Genomic DNA, 20934 nt, shown 5'->3' with positions numbered 1-20934 from the left:
TGACCCTCATGAATCCAGTCTCTTTCTCTCTGCTTCAGATAAGCTCGGGATGGTCCACAGGCATCCGAGATCATCAGGCAGGTTCTCGGACACTCTCTCAGTCCTTGGGGAAACAGCTCCCCCCCCCATGACAAAAACCTGTTCTGCTGACACCTTCTACTGACACCACCACTTTCATCTGAACACTCTACGCTCACAGTATAGCCACAAGTTACAAAGTCCTTGCAGGCCCGTAACCAGGACTTTGTGGCTTGTGGGGCAATTTTTTTCCCCTGGTGGGGCTGAAGTTCTCAGTGCAGAAAGAAAAGCCATTTAGCCAATGGAAACCTGTGACCAGGCTAGATCTCTAAGTTGCAAGCTGTCGACCGCTTTAGATGACAGTTCTCAGCTGCTGCAAGCTAATCACTTCTGCCAGCCTAAGCAGCAGTTCTGACAACAAGCGAGCAGGTGGGGGGTGATGACTTCTATAGTCAAGAAAGCTAACACTTAGGCAGAAAAGCTCTCTTAAAGGAGACCAGTTTCTTGACACAGAGTTAGAAGGGATCCTAGAGGTCACCTACGCCAACCCCCTTGCTCAGTGCGGGAATTAGGTCAGCTCTGCTTAAAGGAGTGCATGCTTTTTAAAAAATGTCTAAACATGATTTTAAAAAGCATTTACAGGAGAAATTCTTGTGGGGCCGTGTCTTTAAGAAAGGGGATGAAGATCCAAAAGCCCCACCATAGCTATGGGCCTGAGTCCTTGTATCTCCCATATGTCCACCACAGGTCCTGCCTACTAGACATGTACTGGAAGTTCCAAGCTCAGAAGTTAAATCTCAGATGTGTAGGGGTTGGTTCAGATCAGGACTATGGTGCGCAGGGGGAGGGGCCTTTTACGTAGTTCAGCAGTGGAATCGGCTGCCTAGGGAGGTGGGGAGCTTCCCCTCACTGGCTGTCTTCAAGCAGCAGCTGGATGAACACTTGTCAGGGATGCTCTAGGCTGATCCTGCACTGAGCAGGGGGTTGGCCTGTATGGCCCCTTCCAACTCTATGATTCTAAGTCCCCTCCTCATGCCATTTTCCTGACATGCAGGGAGTCTCTAGATGCCCGTCAGTATGTATGGAAACTGCTTTCAGTGGTTACTAATTCCAGAAAAGTGGAATCTAAATATTTTAAATAAATATCTTTTTTCGGTGAAGGATATGGAGAACAGGGAGGCCAGGTCGCCAGCTTTAGCAGTCAGCCTCCCCTTCTCAGCCTTGGTCTCCTGCCGCCATTTTACAGGCTAAACACAAAGAAATTAACTGTGTGCAATAACAACTGTAAAAATCAATAAATAATGATAACTAAAGAATAGTTCATTTACAGATAAATCAACAAACCATTTACACGGTTTCCAAATCCTAAGCGAAATGATTCATACAATAAACAATTCACAATCGGGGCATAAATGATTTAACGTAAGTCCTGCATATCGCTCACAAAGTGCAAAACACTCCAAAGTGCTCAGCCCCTCCTAATGAGCAATTTGCTTCACAGTGTAAAAGGGGGGAAAACAAGTTTCCAGAAGGCATCTGCTCCAACGGCTCCGAAACTATTTGTTTATGGTTCGTCTGTAAATGAATTATTCTTTAATCACCATTAATTATTGATTTTTGCAATGGTTATTGACGCTAGGCACAGTTAATTACTTTGCGTTTCAACATAGACTGGGTGTCTCACTATCCTATCGGATTACCATTTTACAGGCTGGCAAGGGGAAAATGCGGAGGCTGAAACGGCATCCTGCGACACTCGCAACATCACCTCCAGTGGCATAATCAGGACTGATGTCACCACGTTGCAGGACGCTCTAGGAGACCCTCGGATCCACGACATGGTTATGAAGCTGGAGGTGTCATCACAACGCCCTTCTCCCCAGACCTTTCATAAAGAACTGTAGCCATTTGTGCAAGGCAACCCGGATGGAGAAGGGAAATGACACACACACACCCTTCTCCCCAGACCTTTCATAAAGAACTGTAGCCATTACCTCAAGTCACTGGAACTTTCCCACCAGACAAGGCAAACTGGCTCGCCCCAGGCAGGCTGGGCAAGGGTAAACCAAGGACGATGCAGATTAAACATCTGCTTCCTTGTATTAATTGGGGGTTAGGTTATCAGTACCCCAAATCAATTGCCTCATCTTCTCCCACTGCGGTAAATTACGCGAGTCCTCACCTGCAACAGAACTATAACCACGATTTTGGCAGCTTTCAGCACTGAAACCGTAACTATCTACAGCTATAAAATTCTTTTAGATAGGTTTTTTCTTTTCATTAACATGTTAACGGCTGCTTCTGTAACTGCAGCTCAAACCAGAAAAGACACACTCCCTTCACCTTCTAACTTTTCCTAGTTTCGGACTAGGAAAATTTTTTGGGTTTGCTCTCCATCAACAGGCACCTGACATACCAATATGATAGAAAGCTGTCTATGTGATGGAAAAGCTGCTTATTGTGATACAAATTGCGCCCTAGACCTTCAGGCTTTACTGAGAAATGGTAACCTGTTCTGGAGTCCATGTCAGTGCACAGATTACTTCCTCCGAGGTCTGCTTATCTAAAAGCTACTGATCACTCTTAGTACTACGGATTAGCTGTGAATGTTGTTTACCGATGTTTCCAAGTTTGAAATACCACCACAGGAATGAATTTCAGCACTATATACTTTTCCTACTGCTCTGCTATTGAAGTTTCCTGCACTTTCTGTCTGCTAGCTACTCTTAGGGATCGATTGTTTCTATTTCAATTTATTATTATTATATATTTAAATTGCCATTGTCATGGGACTGTAACATTCCTGCCAAATGGTTGCTGTAGTATATTGCACATCTTGTAAGCCAACTATTATTAGGGGTTAATGATTATTCTTTATGCCTGTATTTTATTATACTGTATTATGTTGTTACTGCTACTGTCCTGCTACAGTTACTTAATAAAATGCTGAACGGCTAAAAAGACGAGGAAAGTCGAAACATGTAAAATGGCGTACACGGGATGGGCTTGTCAACACGCTGCAAATGAAACTGGATCCTAAATCAAATGATACATGTCTATCTGTGTGCCAATCCCTGCTGCGGCCCATTCCAGCAGCATAAATAGAGTTACGCCCTCGTAAGCTCACTGGTTTCAATGGACTTAGAAATGTGCAACTCTGCTTAGGATAGCAGGTGCTCAGGTGCCTGCTATCAAATAAATGTTTACTGCCTTTCTGCGCACCCATCCCAAACACCTATAAAATCTTCCACCTGCACAGTTTATGGTTTTCCCTAGGCAAAGCAGCTGTTCAGGGTTCAGAGCTGACTATGCTTGACTACTAATTTTCCTCTGTGTGCAGCACACATTGTAATCTGGCTGGGGATTGGATGGACAGCGCTGTGTGCTTGGAAAACAAAAGGCAGTGGGACAGTGGCGGTAGGAAAGGGCCCTCAAGTCGCCGCTGACTTAACGGTGGCCCTGTGGGGCTTTCAAGGCAAGAGCCTTCGGAGGTGGTTTGCCATCGCCTGCCTCTGCGTAGCAACCCTGGACTTCCTTGGTCCCAAAGTTTCAGCTCTAAGAGATGAACCGATCTCCCCTTTATTTCATCAGGACTCCCTCTCTCCAAAAGCAAAATCGTCCTGGTTCCTTAGAGACGAAGACAAGCAAACTACCCTGCGTGTGGCAAGATTTCCAGCAGCTGTTGTCAAACCACAAGACAACCTTTTGCAATAGCAACCCTTTAAATCCTTCCATGTTTTTCTGCGGAATGAAGTTTATTGTGGGATGAGGGTTTTGCTGTTTATGACTATGGCTGCAAGGACAGTAAATGAATAAATAAATGGACTTCCTTGGTGGCCTCCCATCCAAGTACTAACCAGGGCTGACCCTGCTTAACCTTCCAAGATCTGACGAGATTGGGCTAGCCTGGGCCGTCCAGATCAGGACAGAGAGAAGCAGACGTGGTTTGCCACTGCCTGCCTCTGAGTAGCGAGTGACCCTGGTATTCCTTAGTGGTCTCCCATCCAAATACTAACCAGGGCTGACCCTGCTTAGCTTCCGAGATCTGATGAGACCAGGCTAGCTTGGGGCATCCAGGTCAGGGCAGCAGTGGGATAAACAAAGAGAAGACCATGGAAAAAGGGTGATGTGCAGTGTTCCCTCTAAGCTGTGGAGTCTTGTAAGCAAAAATCCTACCATGTGAGTTATTGGCACTGAAGTTGTGAGCGAGCGAATTGGCTACTGCATAAATTAGTTTGCCCTGGAGCCATCCTTCCTGAGCGAAGACAGAAATCTGTGAGCCGGAAGCTAAAAAACTGTGAGCTCAATCACACTAACTCAGCTTAGAGGGAACACTGGTGATGTGGGAAGAAGAAGAAGAAATGGAGGAGGAGGAGATGGATGGATTTATACCCTGCCCTTCACTACCTGAAGGAGTCTCAGACCGGCTTGCAATCTCCTTTCCCTTCCCCTCCCCACAACCGACACCCTGTGGGGTAGGTGGGGCTGAGAGAGCTCTGAGAGAACTGCTCTTGAGAGAACAGCTCTGAGATAACTTGTGACTGACCAAGGGCACACCAGCAGCTGCATGTGGAGGAGTGGGGAATCAAACCCGGTTCTCCCAGATTAGAGTCCGCATTCCCAACCGCTACACCAAACTGGCTCTCTGGAGATGATCACGTGCAAGGAACAATTGAAGAGGCTAAGTTCAAGAGTCAGAGAAGTAGGACCCTGTTGATCTGCATAACAGCCATAACTGAGGAATCTTGATCCCTGGGCACCCTCAAAACAGCCTAGGAAAACTGACAATGCAGTTGCAAGGGCTTCACTCACCAGAGGCTGGCGTCAGGATGCCCGGCAGCCAGTTCCCGTGCTTGTTTCTCTGTTACGATGTTGGCCGAGACTGAGAAGGACGTCTGAGGAACTTTGAACAGCTGAGAGCCAAGCAGGAAACGGACGGTGGCTTGAAATTTGGTCTGGGTCTTCAGAACTTGAGGGGGTTGTTTGTCCACCAGGAAGGCGCTTCAAGGAGACATGGCAAGAGGTCAGGTGACCCGCAATCAAGAAGGATCAGAAAAGAAAACACCGCCCTAGAACAGGGATAAAAAACTGGCAGCCAAATCCAGCCCCTTGAAGAGTTCCCACCCCCATGTCCAACTGCCGGCTCAGAGGGGCGCGAAAGGTGTGTCACAGCCATGGCTTGTAGACAATCAGAGCTGCCAACCTCCAGGTGATGGCTGGAGATCTCCAGTAATTACAACGGGTCTCCGGACTACAGAGAAAACGGCAGCTCTGGAAGATGGATGGGATGGTACTATACCTTGCTGAGCTCCCTTCTCCCTCCAAACCCCACCCTCCCCACACTCCACCCCATTCCCAAATCTCCAGGTATCTTCCAACGTAGATCTGGCAACCCTATTGATCAGGGCTATTTTTGGGCAGGAACGCACAGGAACGGAGTTCCGGCTGGCTCCCGAGTTGGCCACGCCTAGCAGGAACTCATTAGCATAATAGGCCACACCCAACAGCAGGAACTCATTAGGATTGGCTACATTAGGGGTGTGTGGCCTAACATGCAAAGGAGTTCCTGCTACAAAAAAAGGCCCTGGGTTTTGACAACAGACAAGGTAAACAGAATAAGAAGCTGGATGAGCACACTCCTGGTAACATGTGGGTGCGGCCCAATGTGCTAATGAGCTGTGCTGTCCAGGGTGTGGCCCAATATGCTAATGAGTTCCTGCTGTTGGGTGTGGCCTATTATGCTAATGAGTTCTTGCTGGGCTTTCTTCTGAAAAAGAGCCCTGCGTACTGATAATCCACCTGGATCCACCCGAATGAGCATACAACCCCGACCCACAGCTCTCCACCACTTTCTCAAAATGGCCTTCCTGTAAAACCGGCTGCTGATGGGCCTATCATTTCAGAGTCCTCCTTCTGGAGTGAGAGAGTGGGAACCCAGAAACCACCGGCTGAACAAGAACCGGGGCAGAGCATTTGTCCCTCTCTGTCTGCAGGTAACTTAAAGACTGGGTGTGGCCAGAGGCACGAGGCATTGGAATGAGCCAAAGGGCTCTTAGCCCTTTGCATCTTAGCCTGTGGCTCACAGCTATGGCCCTCTGTGAACCATGGTGATGGAACTAGTACCTGGCTGGTACAACCCTCTGGCTCATCACCTGCTTTCAAAGGTATATTGGGAGGACATGCTGGATTGTAAGTCTTTGTTTATATTGTGTTTGGGTTTGCGGACTTCATTTTATAAGCCTTTTTGAGTCCCTCGAGTGGGAGGGGGGAAAGGGACAAACTGTTTCCCCAAATAAATAAATAAGATAGGTAGCAAGAAGTATTCCATGCTTCAGTGAAATGTGCAAAGACTGTCACTGGGTCATCTCAGTAGGCATGGCAGAAGAAGAAGAAGAGGAGATTGGATTTATACCCCGCCCTTTACTACCCAAAGGAGTCTCACAGCAGCTTACAGTCTCCTTCCCCTTCCCCTCCCCACAACAGACACCCTGTGAGCTAGAGGGGCTGAGAGAGCTCTTTCGAGAACTTGTGACCAGCAGCTGCATGTAGAGGAGTGGGGAATCAAACCCAGTTCTGGCCCCACTGGTGGACCTCCTGATGGCACCTGGTATTTCTGGCCACTGTGTGACACAGAGTGTTGGACTGGATGGGCCTTTGGCCTGATCCAACATTGGCGTCTCTTATGTTCTCCCAGATTAAAGTCCACACTCCTAACCACTACACCAAAAAGCCTGCATGTGGAGGCCTGGGGATCCCCCGAAATCACACCTCATCTCCAGACCACAGAGATCAGTTCCCTTGGAGAAAATAGATGCTTTGGATGCCCTCCCCAAATCTTCATGAGTTTCCCAACCTGGGTTGGCAATCCTACCCCCCCCATCCGCCACAGATGGCCAGGGGGGGACCTGGCAACCCTACATCACAGTCATATTCACAACCTCTGCCAGATCTCTGAAACAGAACAAATAAAGCTCAAGAATGAACGATGCTGCACAAAAAAAACCCCCTTAAATTCTCTCAGGCAGCTGTAATAATATATCAGGAATGCATCTTAAATCTTCTGGCGGTCACCTGTCACTGTTATGCAACAGGCAGCTCGCAGTCAGGATTCTTTATTGATCTTATCACAGGACCTATCGAGATCTGGCAAGAGACGGGGAGCCACCGCCAGTCTGTTTCTCTTTCTTTCCCTTCCCAGCAATCTCTGCAGCTACACAGCATGCGGAGGGATGCTGCCGTGCGGTGCACAACACTGCCAAGAATCCAAGGTGCGGACGGGAGACTTCACCACACAATGAGGTCACGTCTTGGACCGTGTGAAGACAGATGCTACAGGGCAGTAGCAGCCTTGGCTCCGTCTCCCTCGTAACGCCTGAAGAAACTGGGACTTTTCGGCTTAGAAAAGAGATGAACTAAGAGGGGACATGATAGAGGTTTATAAAATTAAGCACGAGGTGGAGAGAGAGCTGACAAAGAGACAATTTTTCTCCCTCTCCCAAAAGACTAGAACTTGAGGGCATCCGATGAAGCCGATGGGCAGTAGGTTCAGGGCGGGCAAAGGGAAATACTTCTTTATACGGACAGTGATTCAAACGTGGGATTCGCTGCCAGTGGATGTAGCGATGGCTATAGGCATTGACAGCAGCGGATTAGTTGGATTCATGGAGGATAGGTCTATCAGTGGCTACTAGCCGTGGTGACTAAAGGGAACCCTCCATGCTAAGAGGCAGTCAACCTCTGATTCCCAGTGCCAGGAGGCAACATCAGGGGACAGCCTCACCCTCTATTCTCTGTTGTTGGCCCTCCAGAAGGTTAGCCACTATGAGAGACAGGATGCTGGACGAGATGGACCACTGGTCTGATCCAGAAGGGCTCTCCTTACCCTCTTATATCTAAATAAGACCTTCACAAAAGTGTGTGGGGGGGGGGAACACGGGGCTCTTTATTAGGTTATAACAGAGAGTTCGGAAAACAGGACTCCTTGGTTCTATCACAGATTCTGCTGTGGAAGTGATCTTGTGTAAGTCTCCATGGTTCCATAAGCTGGTGACTGGATTCCATGACATTCTCCCACCACCGGGGGCATGACCATTTCAGACTCCCAGAATGCCCTTCTTGTGACTTTATCATTTCTGTTATCAGATACCGACAAGTTCGTATCCTACAGAGTCTCCCTTTTTGCCCCTGCGGCCAAAAAGATTAGAGCCAGAGCGGTACCACAGGGGTCATTCTTATAACATGCAGGTCATTTTAAACCACTGCCACTCTACTGTATAATTTAACATCCTATGTATGTGATTTTAGGTTTTATTCTTTTATCTATTTTATTGTATTATTTTATTGTTGTAGTTGAATGCTCTGTAACTTTGTTATGGCCTATGGCTAAAATTCTATTGGATTGGATTGGACTCAATTGGATTGGATTGGACAAAGCTACCTGCTCAGCAACTTGAGGAGGGGCGCCGTGTCCACTTGTGGCACAATGAAATGTAGATGCTTTAATTCTCGGGAGTTGGTAAGGGAAATGCCCCGCTTTGAAACGGGGGATAGGATAAACTATACTCAGCGGCTGCCACCAAGTTCCCCTTCAGACCCATGATACTATGATCTGAGCCCTTCTGTAATGGGGCTCCGTCTTACCTTTTGACGAGAGTGTTGAAAACAATCTCCAGGCGTTCTTGAAGACAAGACTGAAGATCAGCGCCCAGCTGAGCCGCCAGGGCTACTACCTGCTGGCGAAGCTTGAAACAAACGTCCACCAGGCTTTCAAACCTGTTCGGAAAGATGCTGGATCAGTTGGGTTGCTTCCCCCCCCCCCCAATACAAATTTTGCATGTCAAAGCCAAGTTTGCACAAGCTGCGAGGAGCAACTAAATTGAACGAGAGGTGTGGTGGTGAACATTTACATTCAGATTGAGCGGTGCCATTTGGTCTTGGTCCCAGCAAAGGAATTTCTTTGCTTGCCTGTAGACAAGCTTAGCGAGGCATTTCCAAGTGAAAGCTTCCCTGCCTGTCTATCTATGGTTATGTAAGCATGGATGTGTGCAAGTTGCAATTTATTTATTTATTTAGTTACCTCATTCATAGTCTGCCTTTCTCGCTGAGGATCAAAATGGATTACCTAGGGTTGCTAGGTCTTACCTTGGCTGGAGCGGGGGACTTTAGGGGGCGTTCCAGGGATGGGTGGGGACATTGCATGATGTCCCCAATGCAATGACATCACCCAGAAGTGATTACATCGTGCCATGGATGCTCTGGTATTTGGGCAAACTCTATGGCTTTTTCAGCCTCAAAACGATAGAGTTTGCCCAAATACCAGAGCATCCCCGCATGACGTCCTTGGCGCAATGACATCATTTCCGGATGTCGTCATTGTGTTGGGGAATAAGACCTTCACAAAAGTGTGTGGGGGGGGGGAACACGGGGCTCTTTATTAGGTTATAACAGAGAGTTCGGAAAACAGGACTCCTTGGTTCTATCACAGATTCTGCTGTGGAAGTGATCTTGTGTAAGTCTCCATGGTTCCATAAGCTGGTGACTGGATTCCATGACATTCTCCCACCACCGGGGGCATGACCATTTCACAGACTCCCAGAATGCCCTTCTTGTGACTTTATCATTTCTGTTATCAGATACCGACAAGTTCATATCCTACAGAGTCTCCGCCTTACCTTTTGACGAGAGTGTTGAAAACAATCTCCAGGCGTTCTTGAAGACAAGACTGAAGATCAGCGCCCAGCTGAGCCGCCAGGGCTACTACCTGCTGGCGAAGCTTGAAACAAACGTCCACCAGGCTTTCAAACCTGTTCGGAAAGATGCTGGATCAGTTGGGTTGCTTCCCCCCCCCCCCAATACAAATTTTGCATGTCAAAGCCAAGTTTGCACAAGCTGCGAGGAGCAACTAAATTGAACGAGAGGTGTGGTGGTGAACATTTACATTCAGATTGAGCGGTGCCATTTGGTCTTGGTCCCAGCAAAGGAATTTCTTTGCTTGCCTGTAGACAAGCTTAGCGAGGCATTTCCAAGTGAAAGCTTCCCTGCCTGTCTATCTATGGTTATGTAAGCATGGATGTGTGCAAGTTGCAATTTATTTATTTATTTAGTTACCTCATTCATAGTCTGCCTTTCTCGCTGAGGATCAAAATGGATTACCTAGGGTTGCTAGGTCTTACCTTGGCTGGAGCGGGGGACTTTAGGGGGCGTTCCAGGGATGGGTGGGGACATTGCATGATGTCCCTGATGCAATGACATCACCCAGAAGTGATTACATCGTGCCATGGATGCTCTGGTATTTGGGCAAACTCTATGGCCTTTTCAGCCTCAAAACGATAGAGTTTGCCCAAATACCAGAGCATCCCCGCATGACGTCCTTGGCGCAATGACATCATTTCCGGATGTCGTCATTGTGTTGGGGATGCCGCACAGCAACGTCCCTGTTTGGGGGTGGGGCTTGGTGGGCTGGAGCCCCGAAAATCAGGGGTTTCCCTGGCACCACCAGGGGAATGGCAACCCTAGGATTACAACAGTTTTTTTTAAATGCAATAAAAATAGCATAATGCATGCGATAAAAATGTAATTAAAACTGCCAACATTACCACAGATATTAAAACTAAAACCCTACCTCCTCTGCAGGAGAGCAGCAAAAGTGTGGGAACGAGCTTGCTGAGCTTGCAAACTTTTCCTTTTAAAGAAGCAACTTTCTAGTCCGTATGGCAGCAAAGCTACATACATGGCTGAGATCTCGGGAGCCAAAGAAGCTGCTAAATGGGGTTTACATGTCCCAGTACAGCTCTTTGCGCGCCGCCAAAATGAGCAAAGCCAGAATTTATTATGCAAAATAGCCCAAAATGTGAAACAAATGACGCAAATCTGCTCCATTTGCATAATTTACACAGGTTGCAGAATTCACCTCTGCTTGGCATGGAAAACGGGTATGGGGTGTGACAAATTAAGGTAGGAATCTAAACATTTGCCAGTGCACCAGCCAGGCTCCTCTGGGTGGTAGTGGTGGGGAAACATGAAAGTAACTGGCCCCACAAGAAATGTCATATTGGTCACTGGTACCCTAGCTCCCTGTTAAAGCAACGTGATCAGCGTCAAAGAGAGTTATGCACAGTCATACTTCTAGGCTTCCTTATCATCAGTACAAATGTGACAACGTTCATTGCAGCCTGGCTTGAAAACCTCCAACAATCCCAGAACAGCAGTTCTGCGAATAAGGCTTGTGACACTGCTCTGCAGTGATACTTACCTCTTCTGCAGCGGAGCCAAGTCCTCGTCGAAGGGAGTTCCGTTCCCGGCCAGCTGCTGCTGCCTCTTCCAGATGTCAAGCCTCTTCAGCAGCCGGGTCTTTGCGGTTTCTAGCTCTTTGGCTACTTCGGAGAACAGTGTGTGAAGGGTCTGGAGGGACCAGGAAAAGAGGCAAGTTGTTTTAGATAGACTGAAGAAAAGGACCAGATGCACAGTGGTGAAATCCATGAGGCACCCATGGTATGCAACTGCCCCAGGTCTTTCACATCACCTCCTGCCAGATCCCTTTTTAACTGGAGATGCTGAGGATTGATCTGCAGGACAAGCAGACGCTCTGCCACTGAGCCACAGCCCCTCCTCACCCTCTCAAAGAGGAGTACTCACATTCGCTTGCAGGTCCCCTTGTGTTGAGAACTGTGGATCCACTGTGTTTATCTGCAGAGAAACTGACAATGGCAAAGCAACAGTTCATTTAGGGAATGTATATTCCACCTTTCCATGAGTAACACACACTCTAGGCAGCTTACAAAAATTACAACACCTAGAGTTCAATATAAACCTTAAAGGCTTCATGGAATCCTCAAGGCAAGACACTAAGACAAACAGAACCCAGGGATACCATAAAATCCTATTCAAAGTCCTTCTCTCTGGAACACGCAAGTGTTTCAAAACCACAGGAAGGTGTATAACAAAGGCGTATGACAAAGTTCCTGGGGAAGGGAGTTCCACTGGCAAGAATGCTTGCGCTTCAGTTTCTGCAAGATGGGCCTGTGAAAATGTGGGTCCTTATAGCAGAACCCCCTTAGATGCCCTCAGAGCACTGGGTAGAAACATACAAGGGGAGGGAATCCTTCAGACACTTTGAATCCATGCCATCTGGGACTTGAACAGTGCCATCCTAAGCAGAGTTATACCATTCTGGGTTCATTGACATCTGTGGCTTAGAAGAACACCTCTGCTTACTGTGGCAAGGCAGAAAGGCGGCTAACAAATGCTTTAAATAAATATTCCTTTAAAAAACGAAGCATCACCACCACCATGCGTTGGTGGCTTGTTTTTCAAAGCCATGTCCAATCAGTAAAAGCAAAAGTGTAACACACTTCAAAAAGGATGTGGACAGAATGGAGTGGGTGCAGAGGAGAGCGATGAGGATGATCGGGGGCCTGGAGACCAAGCCCTGTGAGGAAAGGCTGAGGGACTTGGGAATGTTCAGTCTGGAGAAGAGGAGGTTGAGGGGGGGGGACAGGATTGCTCTCTTGAAGTATTTGAAGGGCTGTCACTTCTTAGAGGAGGGCAGGGAGCTGTTCCTGTGGGCAGCAGAGGAGAGGACTCGCAATCATGGGTTTAAATGAAGGGCAGGAAGGTACCAGCTGGATCGTAGGGAAAACTGTTTTACAGGAAGAGTTGTGCAACAGTGGAATCAGCTGCCTCGGGAGGTGGTGAGCTCCCCTTTACTGGCAGCATCTGGACAAACACTTGTCAGGTATGCTCTAGGCTGATCCTGCAGTGAGCAGGGGGTTGGACTAGATGGCCTGTAAGGTCCCTTCCAACTCTGTGATTCTATGACTCTATAGTACCTGCAAAGATTTCCCAGTTTGCGTTTGCTGCCAAGCCATCACGGCTGGAAGGCGAGTGCTTCTGAACCCCCATCATTGACGGGTCCCCTTCAACACTCCATCCTTACAACCTTCCAGACCTTTCAAGTGCTCACCTCTTGAGCCGTCCTCCAGGTTCCCATAGAGGGCCCGGATCTCTTGCAGCTTGTACTGCAGCCGCTTCAGATCAAATCCAAACTTCAGTTCCTCCTGCTGGCGGTGGAAGCTGAGGGGCAGGCACTGAAACTATAAGATGCAGAAATAAGAGACAATCCTCCCTGCTACTTTCTCTATGTGTGTAGAACGGAACAACTGTTTTTCGATATTATAGACTCAGCTTGCAGTGATCCAGCACAGGAGCCTTCAATCCTTCCAGACCCACAAACTGCTGAACAGTATGTACATTATAGAAAGTCACCTGACATTGGAATCACATGACAGGAGGGGGGGCAAGCGATGACCTCACTGGTGTCAAGGCAGCAGACCGAGGGAGGTCTGCTCAGCTGCAAAATGAGCAACCAACACGGGGTTGCAGGAAGGACCAGCAAGAGAATCATAGTAAACCTTGTAAAGTGCTGTGTAGAGATGATGTAGTGTGGGGGCATGGCCTGAGGATGGTCTGGATGCGGAGAGGTTCTAGGGACATGGCACACCAATGAATTGAGGAGCCATTTGGCTGCCAGATAAGCAGGTTGCAAGGTGAAGAAAATCTTTCATCAAAGGATATAACATGCCAAGGTAGGTACAATGACCATGCACAGATCAAAATTCTATCCAAAGCCTCTTAACAAGTTCACAACCCAATGGTACCAAAGCTAGCAGGCAAAACAGAACTTTGATTAGTGCATGGTCATCGTACCTACCCTGAGTTATTATACCCTTTGAGGAAGGATTTTCTTCAAAATGGTCTGAACATCATGTATGATACCGTCGGGGTATACTGGACAGTATTTTTTTCAATGGACTGTTACTGCCCCTTGGAGGGCTTGCACTTGTGGACTATTTAGGATAGTGTTTCTTTCAAGAAGAAGAAGAACAGATTGGATTTATACCCCGCCCTTCACTACCCAAAGGTGTCTCAGAGCGGCTTACAAACTCCTTTCCCTTCCCCTCCCCACAACAGATACCCTGTGAGGTAGGTGGGGCTGAGAGAGCTCTTGACAGAAACTGCTCTTTTTCAAGAACAGCTCTTATCATAACTAAGGCTTGCCCAAGGTCATCCAGCCAGGTGCAAGTGGAGGAGTGGGGAATCAAACCGGGTTCTCCCAGATTAGAGTCTGCGCACTTAACCACTACACCAAACTGGCTCAAGAATTTTTCATTCTGTGGTTTGGGAGACTTTATGAGGTACATTACGTTTTCTTGAAGTATTGTACATGTTCATATATTCGATATATTTAATATATTTCTATGAGTGTTATTACTTGTCTTTGGAAAAAAACTGGGGAATGTTTTGCCTTTTCATTTGCATTAGGGAAACAGCAGAATCTTCCGAAAGGCTAAAAAATGTTAGCAACCCTCTAGGTGTCATGAGACTGAGGGTGGCGGGTCTGCATCTGTCCCCACTGTTGTCTTGTAGACGTAGTATTTAGGGTCCAGGGTGGCAATCCAGGACTAGAATTTAATACTGCAGAACAGCTTTGTGTAAAGGGCAGGGGGAAGCAAACCACCCTACCTGGTTCTGAACGGCTACCCGCTCCGCGTCTAGAATCTGTTTCACAGTCCTTGCCAACTGCAGCGGATCTCTCCGATAAGCGTTCTGTAATTAGAAAGAAGAAGAAGAAATGCTGGTCGTGTTTCTGCCTCAACCTACAAAGCGAGTAAAGTCAAGGATGAGAGATCACGAGACAGGCTGAACTTAGTAAGGAAAAACAACCATGGGCCCCGGTCACACGGAGCATTAGCCACGCTACAGAGACGGAAGATAGGCGGATTTTTTGGGCGTGATCACAGCGCCACATCTGGGAAGCGTAGAGCTCCCGTGGCTCACCCGAGGCTTCCCGCCGAAGATCCGGGGCAAAAAACTAGTACCTCCGAGGTACTAGTTTCCGGAAACCGCGGGGCAAGGGCGGGCGTCTGATCGCGTTTCCAGTGGCATCCGGCGCCCGCCCATGTCCCCTTGCAAAAAAGGGGTTTTTTTCCAGACTCCATGGGATGCGCACAAGCACCCAACGGAGCATGCGCACATTCCAGTTTTTTAAAAACAAACACAACCCCGTTTGCCGCACAGCCCCGCTTCTTTGCCGCTTCGTGTGATCGGCACCTCCCCCCTAACCACGGGACCTCAACGGGACCTCAACTGGACGCCTGATCGCGCAGTCGCGCATTATTTTGCTCCGGGGCAAACAGCCACGCTTCCCCCCCGCATTTTCTAGCCTGTGTGACCGGAGCCATGATATGATAATGAAACCTTGTTAGAGAAAAATATATCTTCTTTAATTATCCAGTGAATAACAAATCATAAAGGTGCTTTCTTTAAAGTAAATTGGTCTCAAGTTTTTCTTTCTGGCGGTACAGCGCTCAATGGACCATTTCACTCAAGGTTTCATCAGATGAGACCTTACGCCTTTTGTATTTTTTCTACTCCCTCTTCCTTTCAAAGAAAACACCTTTATGACTTGTTATTCTCCGGATAATTAAAGAAGATGTATTTTTCTCTAACAAGGCTTCGTTATCGTATCACGGCTGTTTTTCCTTACTAAGTTCAACCTGCAAAGCTGCTACTCAATAGTTGCTCTCCAGGAGACTGCCTAACGCCGCCTTAGGGACACTGGGGACTTGAGCCTGTAAAGGAAGGGGATTCTGAGGCCGCTGGGGTGGGCTGTGCACCTGCCTGTGACTTCCAAAGCAAGTTCATACTCTGAGCTGCGAGCACTGCACAGAAAGACCCAATCTTGGCTGAGGAAAATCCAGTCTTTCTGCGCAGAGGATGGGGCTGGTCGTAGTTCACTGTGCTACAATGTGCCCATGAAACTGGCTCTAAGACCTAGTCCATGCAGGCGGTAGGATGAGGTGGCGGAATCCCAAGGTGATTAAAATGGACTGTATCATTTCACACTGGAGATAGGTGAGCAGGTCTTTGATCGCTCCCGTCATGTAAAAAAACCCAGGCTTCTGCAAGGAGATAGCACGGCAGAGGGCAAGGTTCTAACCCAGCCCATCTCTGTGCTGTGCTAGTTTTCCACTTACGTAGCTTTCTTATGAAGGCACAACCCATTCTAGCACCTAATGATTCTGCCATCTCCTTCAGCTGCATCTTGAGACCAGGTTTAAGGACTCATCTGCCCGGAACTGCAATCAGACCACAGGTCATACCTGGGGTGGGGTCTCTCTAGACCTGGGGGCTTCCCATGTCCCACAATAACCCCTCTATAAGGTCTCTGGAGAGAGACCACTCCTAGGGGATGCCCCGTATCTGAGCAATTTGTCAGTCCTTTTAGTCATACCTGGGGTGTCTATCTGGGTCTGGGGGCTTCCCATGTCCCACAATAACCCCTCTGTAAGGTCTCTGGAGGGAGACCACTCCTAGGGGATGCCCCGTATCTGAGCAATTTGTCGATCCTTTTAGTCATCAGACCCATCTTGGTGAGAGGGGAAACCCAGTCCTTCAACCCAAGAAAAGGGCAGGCCCAGTTGCATTGCTGAATCACCAAAGGATCGAGCCCCGGCTACACCTCCATGCCTTTGCCACAATACCACCTAAGGAGACAAAGACATCTGCAAGACAGAAGAGCATCCTGTCCTGATACAGCCAGTGCTATTCACAAAATTTATGTATTTGGTTCAATTTCTAGCCCGCCCTTCCCACAAGCGGGCTCAGGGCGGGTTACAACATTAATATAAAACAATAACACTAAAATTATAAACTTAACCCTTAAACGATTTACGATCAGACTGCATCACGACTGTTACCATGGTGCCCTGGTGTTAGACAATTAAAGGCAGAAAGGGATTCCAGATTATAAGTACCCTACCTTGGGGAAACCAAGGAGGTTATCATTCTGTGTCCTTGAAAATTGACGACCATGGTACGGATGGTAACAGAGAGGTAACAGGAGGGGCCAGATGATATTTTTTGTCTGATAGAGCTTCTAAAATTGGCATCCATTTAGCTTCGAACCCAAAATGTACGATGTTCCTTTTATTTCTGTTAACTTTATCACAATGCTGTATGCGGCTAGGCTATCTATAGCATCTTGCTGGAAAGATATCTCCCCCCCTAACATTCAAACTTGGTACGAGACCAGGTTTAAGGGCTCATCTGCCCGGAACTGCAATCAGACCACAGATCATACCTGGGGTGGGGTCTCTCTAGACTTGGGGGCTTCCCATGTCCCACAATAACCCCTCTATAAGGTCTCTGGAGAGAGACCACTCCTAGGGGATTCCCCGTATCTGAGCAATTTGTCAGTCCTTTTAGTCATACCTGGGGTGTCTATCTGGGTCTGGGGGCTTCCCATGTCCCACAATAACCCCTCTGTAAGGTCTCTGGAGGGAGACCACTCCTAGGGGATGCCCCGTATCTGAGCAATTTGTCGATCCTTTTAGTCATCAGACCCATCTTGGTGAGAGGGAAAACCCAGTCCTTCAACCCAAGAAAAGGGCAGGCCATGTTGCATTGCTGAATCACCAAAGGATCGAGCCCCGGCTACACCACCATGCCTTTGCCACAATACCACCAAAGGAGACAAAGACATTTGCAAGACAGAAGGGCATCCTGTCCTGATACAGCCGGTGCTATTCACAAAATTTATTTATTTGGTTCAATGTCTATCCTGCCCTTCCCACAAGCGGGCTCAGGGTGGGTTACAACATTAATATAAAACAATAAAACGAAAACTATAAACTTAACCCTTAAACGATTTACGATCAGACTGCATCACGACTGTTACACTGGTGCCCTGGTGTTAGACAATTAAAGGCAGAAAGAGCTAGATCCCTTAAGGGATTCCAGATTATAAGTACCCTACCTTGGGGAAACCAAGGAGGTTATCATTCTGTGTCCTTGAAAATTGACGACCATGGTACGGATGGTAACAGAGAGGTAACAGGAGGGGCCAGATGATGTCTGATGTCCACTGCCTCACCCAAAAGCCTGGTGGAAGAGCTCCGTCTTACAGGCCCTGCAGAATTGTTCAAGGTCCTGCAGGGCCCTGATCTCTAGCAGGAGCTCATTCCACCAGGTTTGGCCCTTTTTGGCCCTGGTTGAGGCCAGATGGATGTCTTTTGGGCCGCGTATCACCAGTAAGTGTTGATCTAATGAGCACAAGGCTCGACGGGGCACTTAAGGGGAGAAGCGGCCCTGTAAGTTTGTTGGTCCCTGGCCGCTTAAGGCCTTAAAAGTAAGTACCAACACCTTGAAACGGACCCGGAATTCTATCAGCAGCCTGTGCAGTTCATGGAGCATAGGTTGAATGTGCGCTCACCAAGACATCACTGTCAGCACCCTCGCTGCCATATTCTGCATTAATGGAAGCAGAGAGCTCCAGCAACAAACCCAGAAAGTGCCACGCTAAGTGGTAAGGCCAAAGGTGCTGCTGGTATCCCCTTCCTGTTCAGTTCACCTCAGGCCCCAGACGTACCTCCAAGTTAGTAGTGAGCTGAAGAATCAAGCCGGGTTGGCAGTTTTGATTGGCCAAGTCTTGCAGTTTCTCCATCAAGGCAGAAAGCAGGCTGTCAGCCATGAAGGCGCTGAATGAGTCTGACCCAGTGATGAATTCCCTGAGGAGAACAAGAGGAAATGCACACAGAGATGAAGTTGAAAAGACAGGAGACACATCTGAAGCCATCCACCTCTTTTCAGAACCCTGGAATTGGCTGGTCCTGCCAGAACGTACACATCACTCAGTGGCCACCTACAACCTACAAAGCATGTAGAGCAACCCATAGGTTTTGCCACAGCGATGAGAATCCATAGCTAGAGCCAGTTTGGTGTGGTGGTTAACTGTGCGGACTCTAATCTGGGAGAACCGGGTTTGATTCCCCACTCCTCCACTTGCACCTGGGTGGATGACCTTGGGCAAGCCATAGGTCTGATAAGAGCTGTCCTTGAAAAATAGTAGTTTCTGTCAAGAGCTCTCTCAGCCCCACCTAGCTCACAGGGTGTCTGTTGCGGGGAGGGGAAGGGAAAGGAGTTTGTAAGCCACTCTGAGACACCTTTGGGTAGTGAAGGGCGGGGTATAAATCCAATCTCCTCTCCTCCTCCTCTATAGGGGAACCAGAACTGTCTTGCACCTATGGCTACCCAACAAGGAGTCTGTCAGCCAAATCTGGCCTCACCCCATTGAAAACCCCTTTTCTATAGCTGCCACGTAACAGTAAAATAAAAATGGCTTGAAGAAAGTATACCAGCTGTGTCGAGTTGTCTGTAAGCTGGTCTACGCCCCATGGCTTTCTCCAAAGAATTCTGGAAGTTGTAGTTTGGAAGAGTGCTTGGAATTCTGGTCTGGGATCCTACCATTCCACTGAGCAAAGTCTGAAGCATTCCCTTCAGCCCTCAGAAGAAGAGCTACTTAGGCCGAAGGAAGAGCCTTAAGTTGGAGGCACTCCCTCCAGCTTGAGGTAGGAGATATGCCTCCATCAGAGATCGCTAGCCCTTTTGGTACAATAACTGATGGAGGATCTTTGTGGGGGAAGCCACGACAAGCAAACTGGATAAAAGGTGTAGTATAGTCTGCCTTCAGAACTATACTTGGGTTGCTGGATCAAGCTAAGCTTCTATCAAGACCAACGTTCTAGTTATGGAAGAGAGCAATGGTCAACGTTCACTGTGATCCACAGAGCAGATTAGCATGGCCTGCCATGACACACACGGTAATGCTCCCCTAAACTATGCGCAGCCATCAGAATAACCCCTTTCCTCTCTCTCTTGGCTTGCTCTAGAACACTATCAAGTGACAGTACACCTGCCCTTTGGAGCTTCCTTTGGGGCTGTATTCGCTCAGAGCCACAGTCCGTACACACACATCAGAGAAGATATTTCCACGTGGCTTAGAGCCACAGTCCATACACACACATCAGAGAAGATATTTCCACATATGGAAACACAAAGGAGGATGAAACAGTTCCCTTCTCACAGTTCCTTTGCCCGCCTCTCATCGTGTCTGCTGGAGATACAAACATCTCGCTCTGCAGAATATGGGAGCGGACATCAGGAATCCAGAAAGAAGGATGCCAAGAAGGTGGAATTGTCGCTTTCTGCTGTGTAGCTGTGGAACTGTTAAAGGGGCCAATGAAATGTCTGAGTTACGGCCTGAAATGTGATAATGGTTTAGGACTGCCATCACATCAGTGCTTGGATACCACCTAGAGTTTTTCCAAGAGTTTTCTCCAAGAGGTTTTTTAGCAAGCTATTCCTGGGACTCAAGAACCAGCAAAAACCACCTCTTGCATCCAAAGAAATTCTAGGTGGGATCTTTTCCAGTGGTATTTCTCCAGAGTTTAGGATGTGGCAATAAAGCACCCAACTGGAAGGCATCTATACTGCTACGCATACTAGGAATGGCTGTGCTGGCCAAGACGAATGAAACCTGGTACGGACAGAATTAGTCTGGACAAAACCAGAGCTGCCATTTTGGAATGTGTAGACCTACAGTGCTCCCTAGACTTACCATGGGTGCTTCTCCAGCCAATCTCCGAGGAAGCAACGCAGGTCACGAGGAAACTCTTCGCTGTAGCCACTGAACAGCTCTGGATGCATGTCACGAACCACACTCCACAAGGCCATCTTGGAACTGGTCAGAAAAGAAGAAGCGGGCTATTACAACACAGCAGAGAGAGGAAGTTACAGGATATTGGTCAACATGCGGTTACCCATATACAACTCAGGGAGGTCCCACCTACAAGAGTTCCCACTTGCAAGGGGCTGCTCTCAATATCATAAACATTTTTTAAAAAGATAATTTATGACCATATTTACAGAGACAATTGTAAGTCACCATAGAGGTGGAAGAGACCAAGGTCTGAGAGAAGAAGCTCTTGTGGTAGAGAACAGCTTTTCCATCGGGCGGGGGGGTGAGATTTTTGCCTATCTTTCCTGCTGCAAACTCCAGATTTAGTCCTCACGCTCTTC

The 20934-nt window shown here is 48.0% G+C and overlaps 1 protein-coding gene across 1 annotated transcript in view; it reads right to left on the bottom strand.

The window, feature by feature from the left end:
• STAT6 (signal transducer and activator of transcription 6, interleukin-4 induced) overlaps positions 1-20934 on the bottom strand; it is a 100758-nt gene that overhangs the window by 37661 nt on the left and 42163 nt on the right. Inside the window, exons 2-9 of the mRNA XM_015423330.1 lie at positions 20474-20596; positions 18446-18584; positions 14539-14622; positions 12980-13109; positions 11653-11714; positions 11270-11418; positions 9690-9821; positions 4831-5019 (exon numbers count right to left, since the gene is read on the bottom strand). Coding sequence (XP_015278816.1) covers positions 4831-5019; positions 9690-9821; positions 11270-11418; positions 11653-11714; positions 12980-13109; positions 14539-14622; positions 18446-18584; positions 20474-20589 — 1001 coding nt within the window. The 5' untranslated portion in view covers positions 20590-20596. The remainder of the gene's footprint in view (positions 1-4830; positions 5020-9689; positions 9822-11269; positions 11419-11652; positions 11715-12979; positions 13110-14538; positions 14623-18445; positions 18585-20473; positions 20597-20934) is intronic.

Source organism: Gekko japonicus, unplaced genomic scaffold, assembly GCF_001447785.1.
Source record: "Gekko japonicus isolate JY-2015 unplaced genomic scaffold, Gekko_japonicus_V1.1 scaffold1492, whole genome shotgun sequence".
Taxonomy (NCBI): Eukaryota; Metazoa; Chordata; class Lepidosauria; order Squamata; family Gekkonidae; genus Gekko; species Gekko japonicus.
The sequence above is the reverse complement of the archived record's forward strand: the minus strand, read 5'-3'. Positions and strand labels throughout refer to the sequence as shown.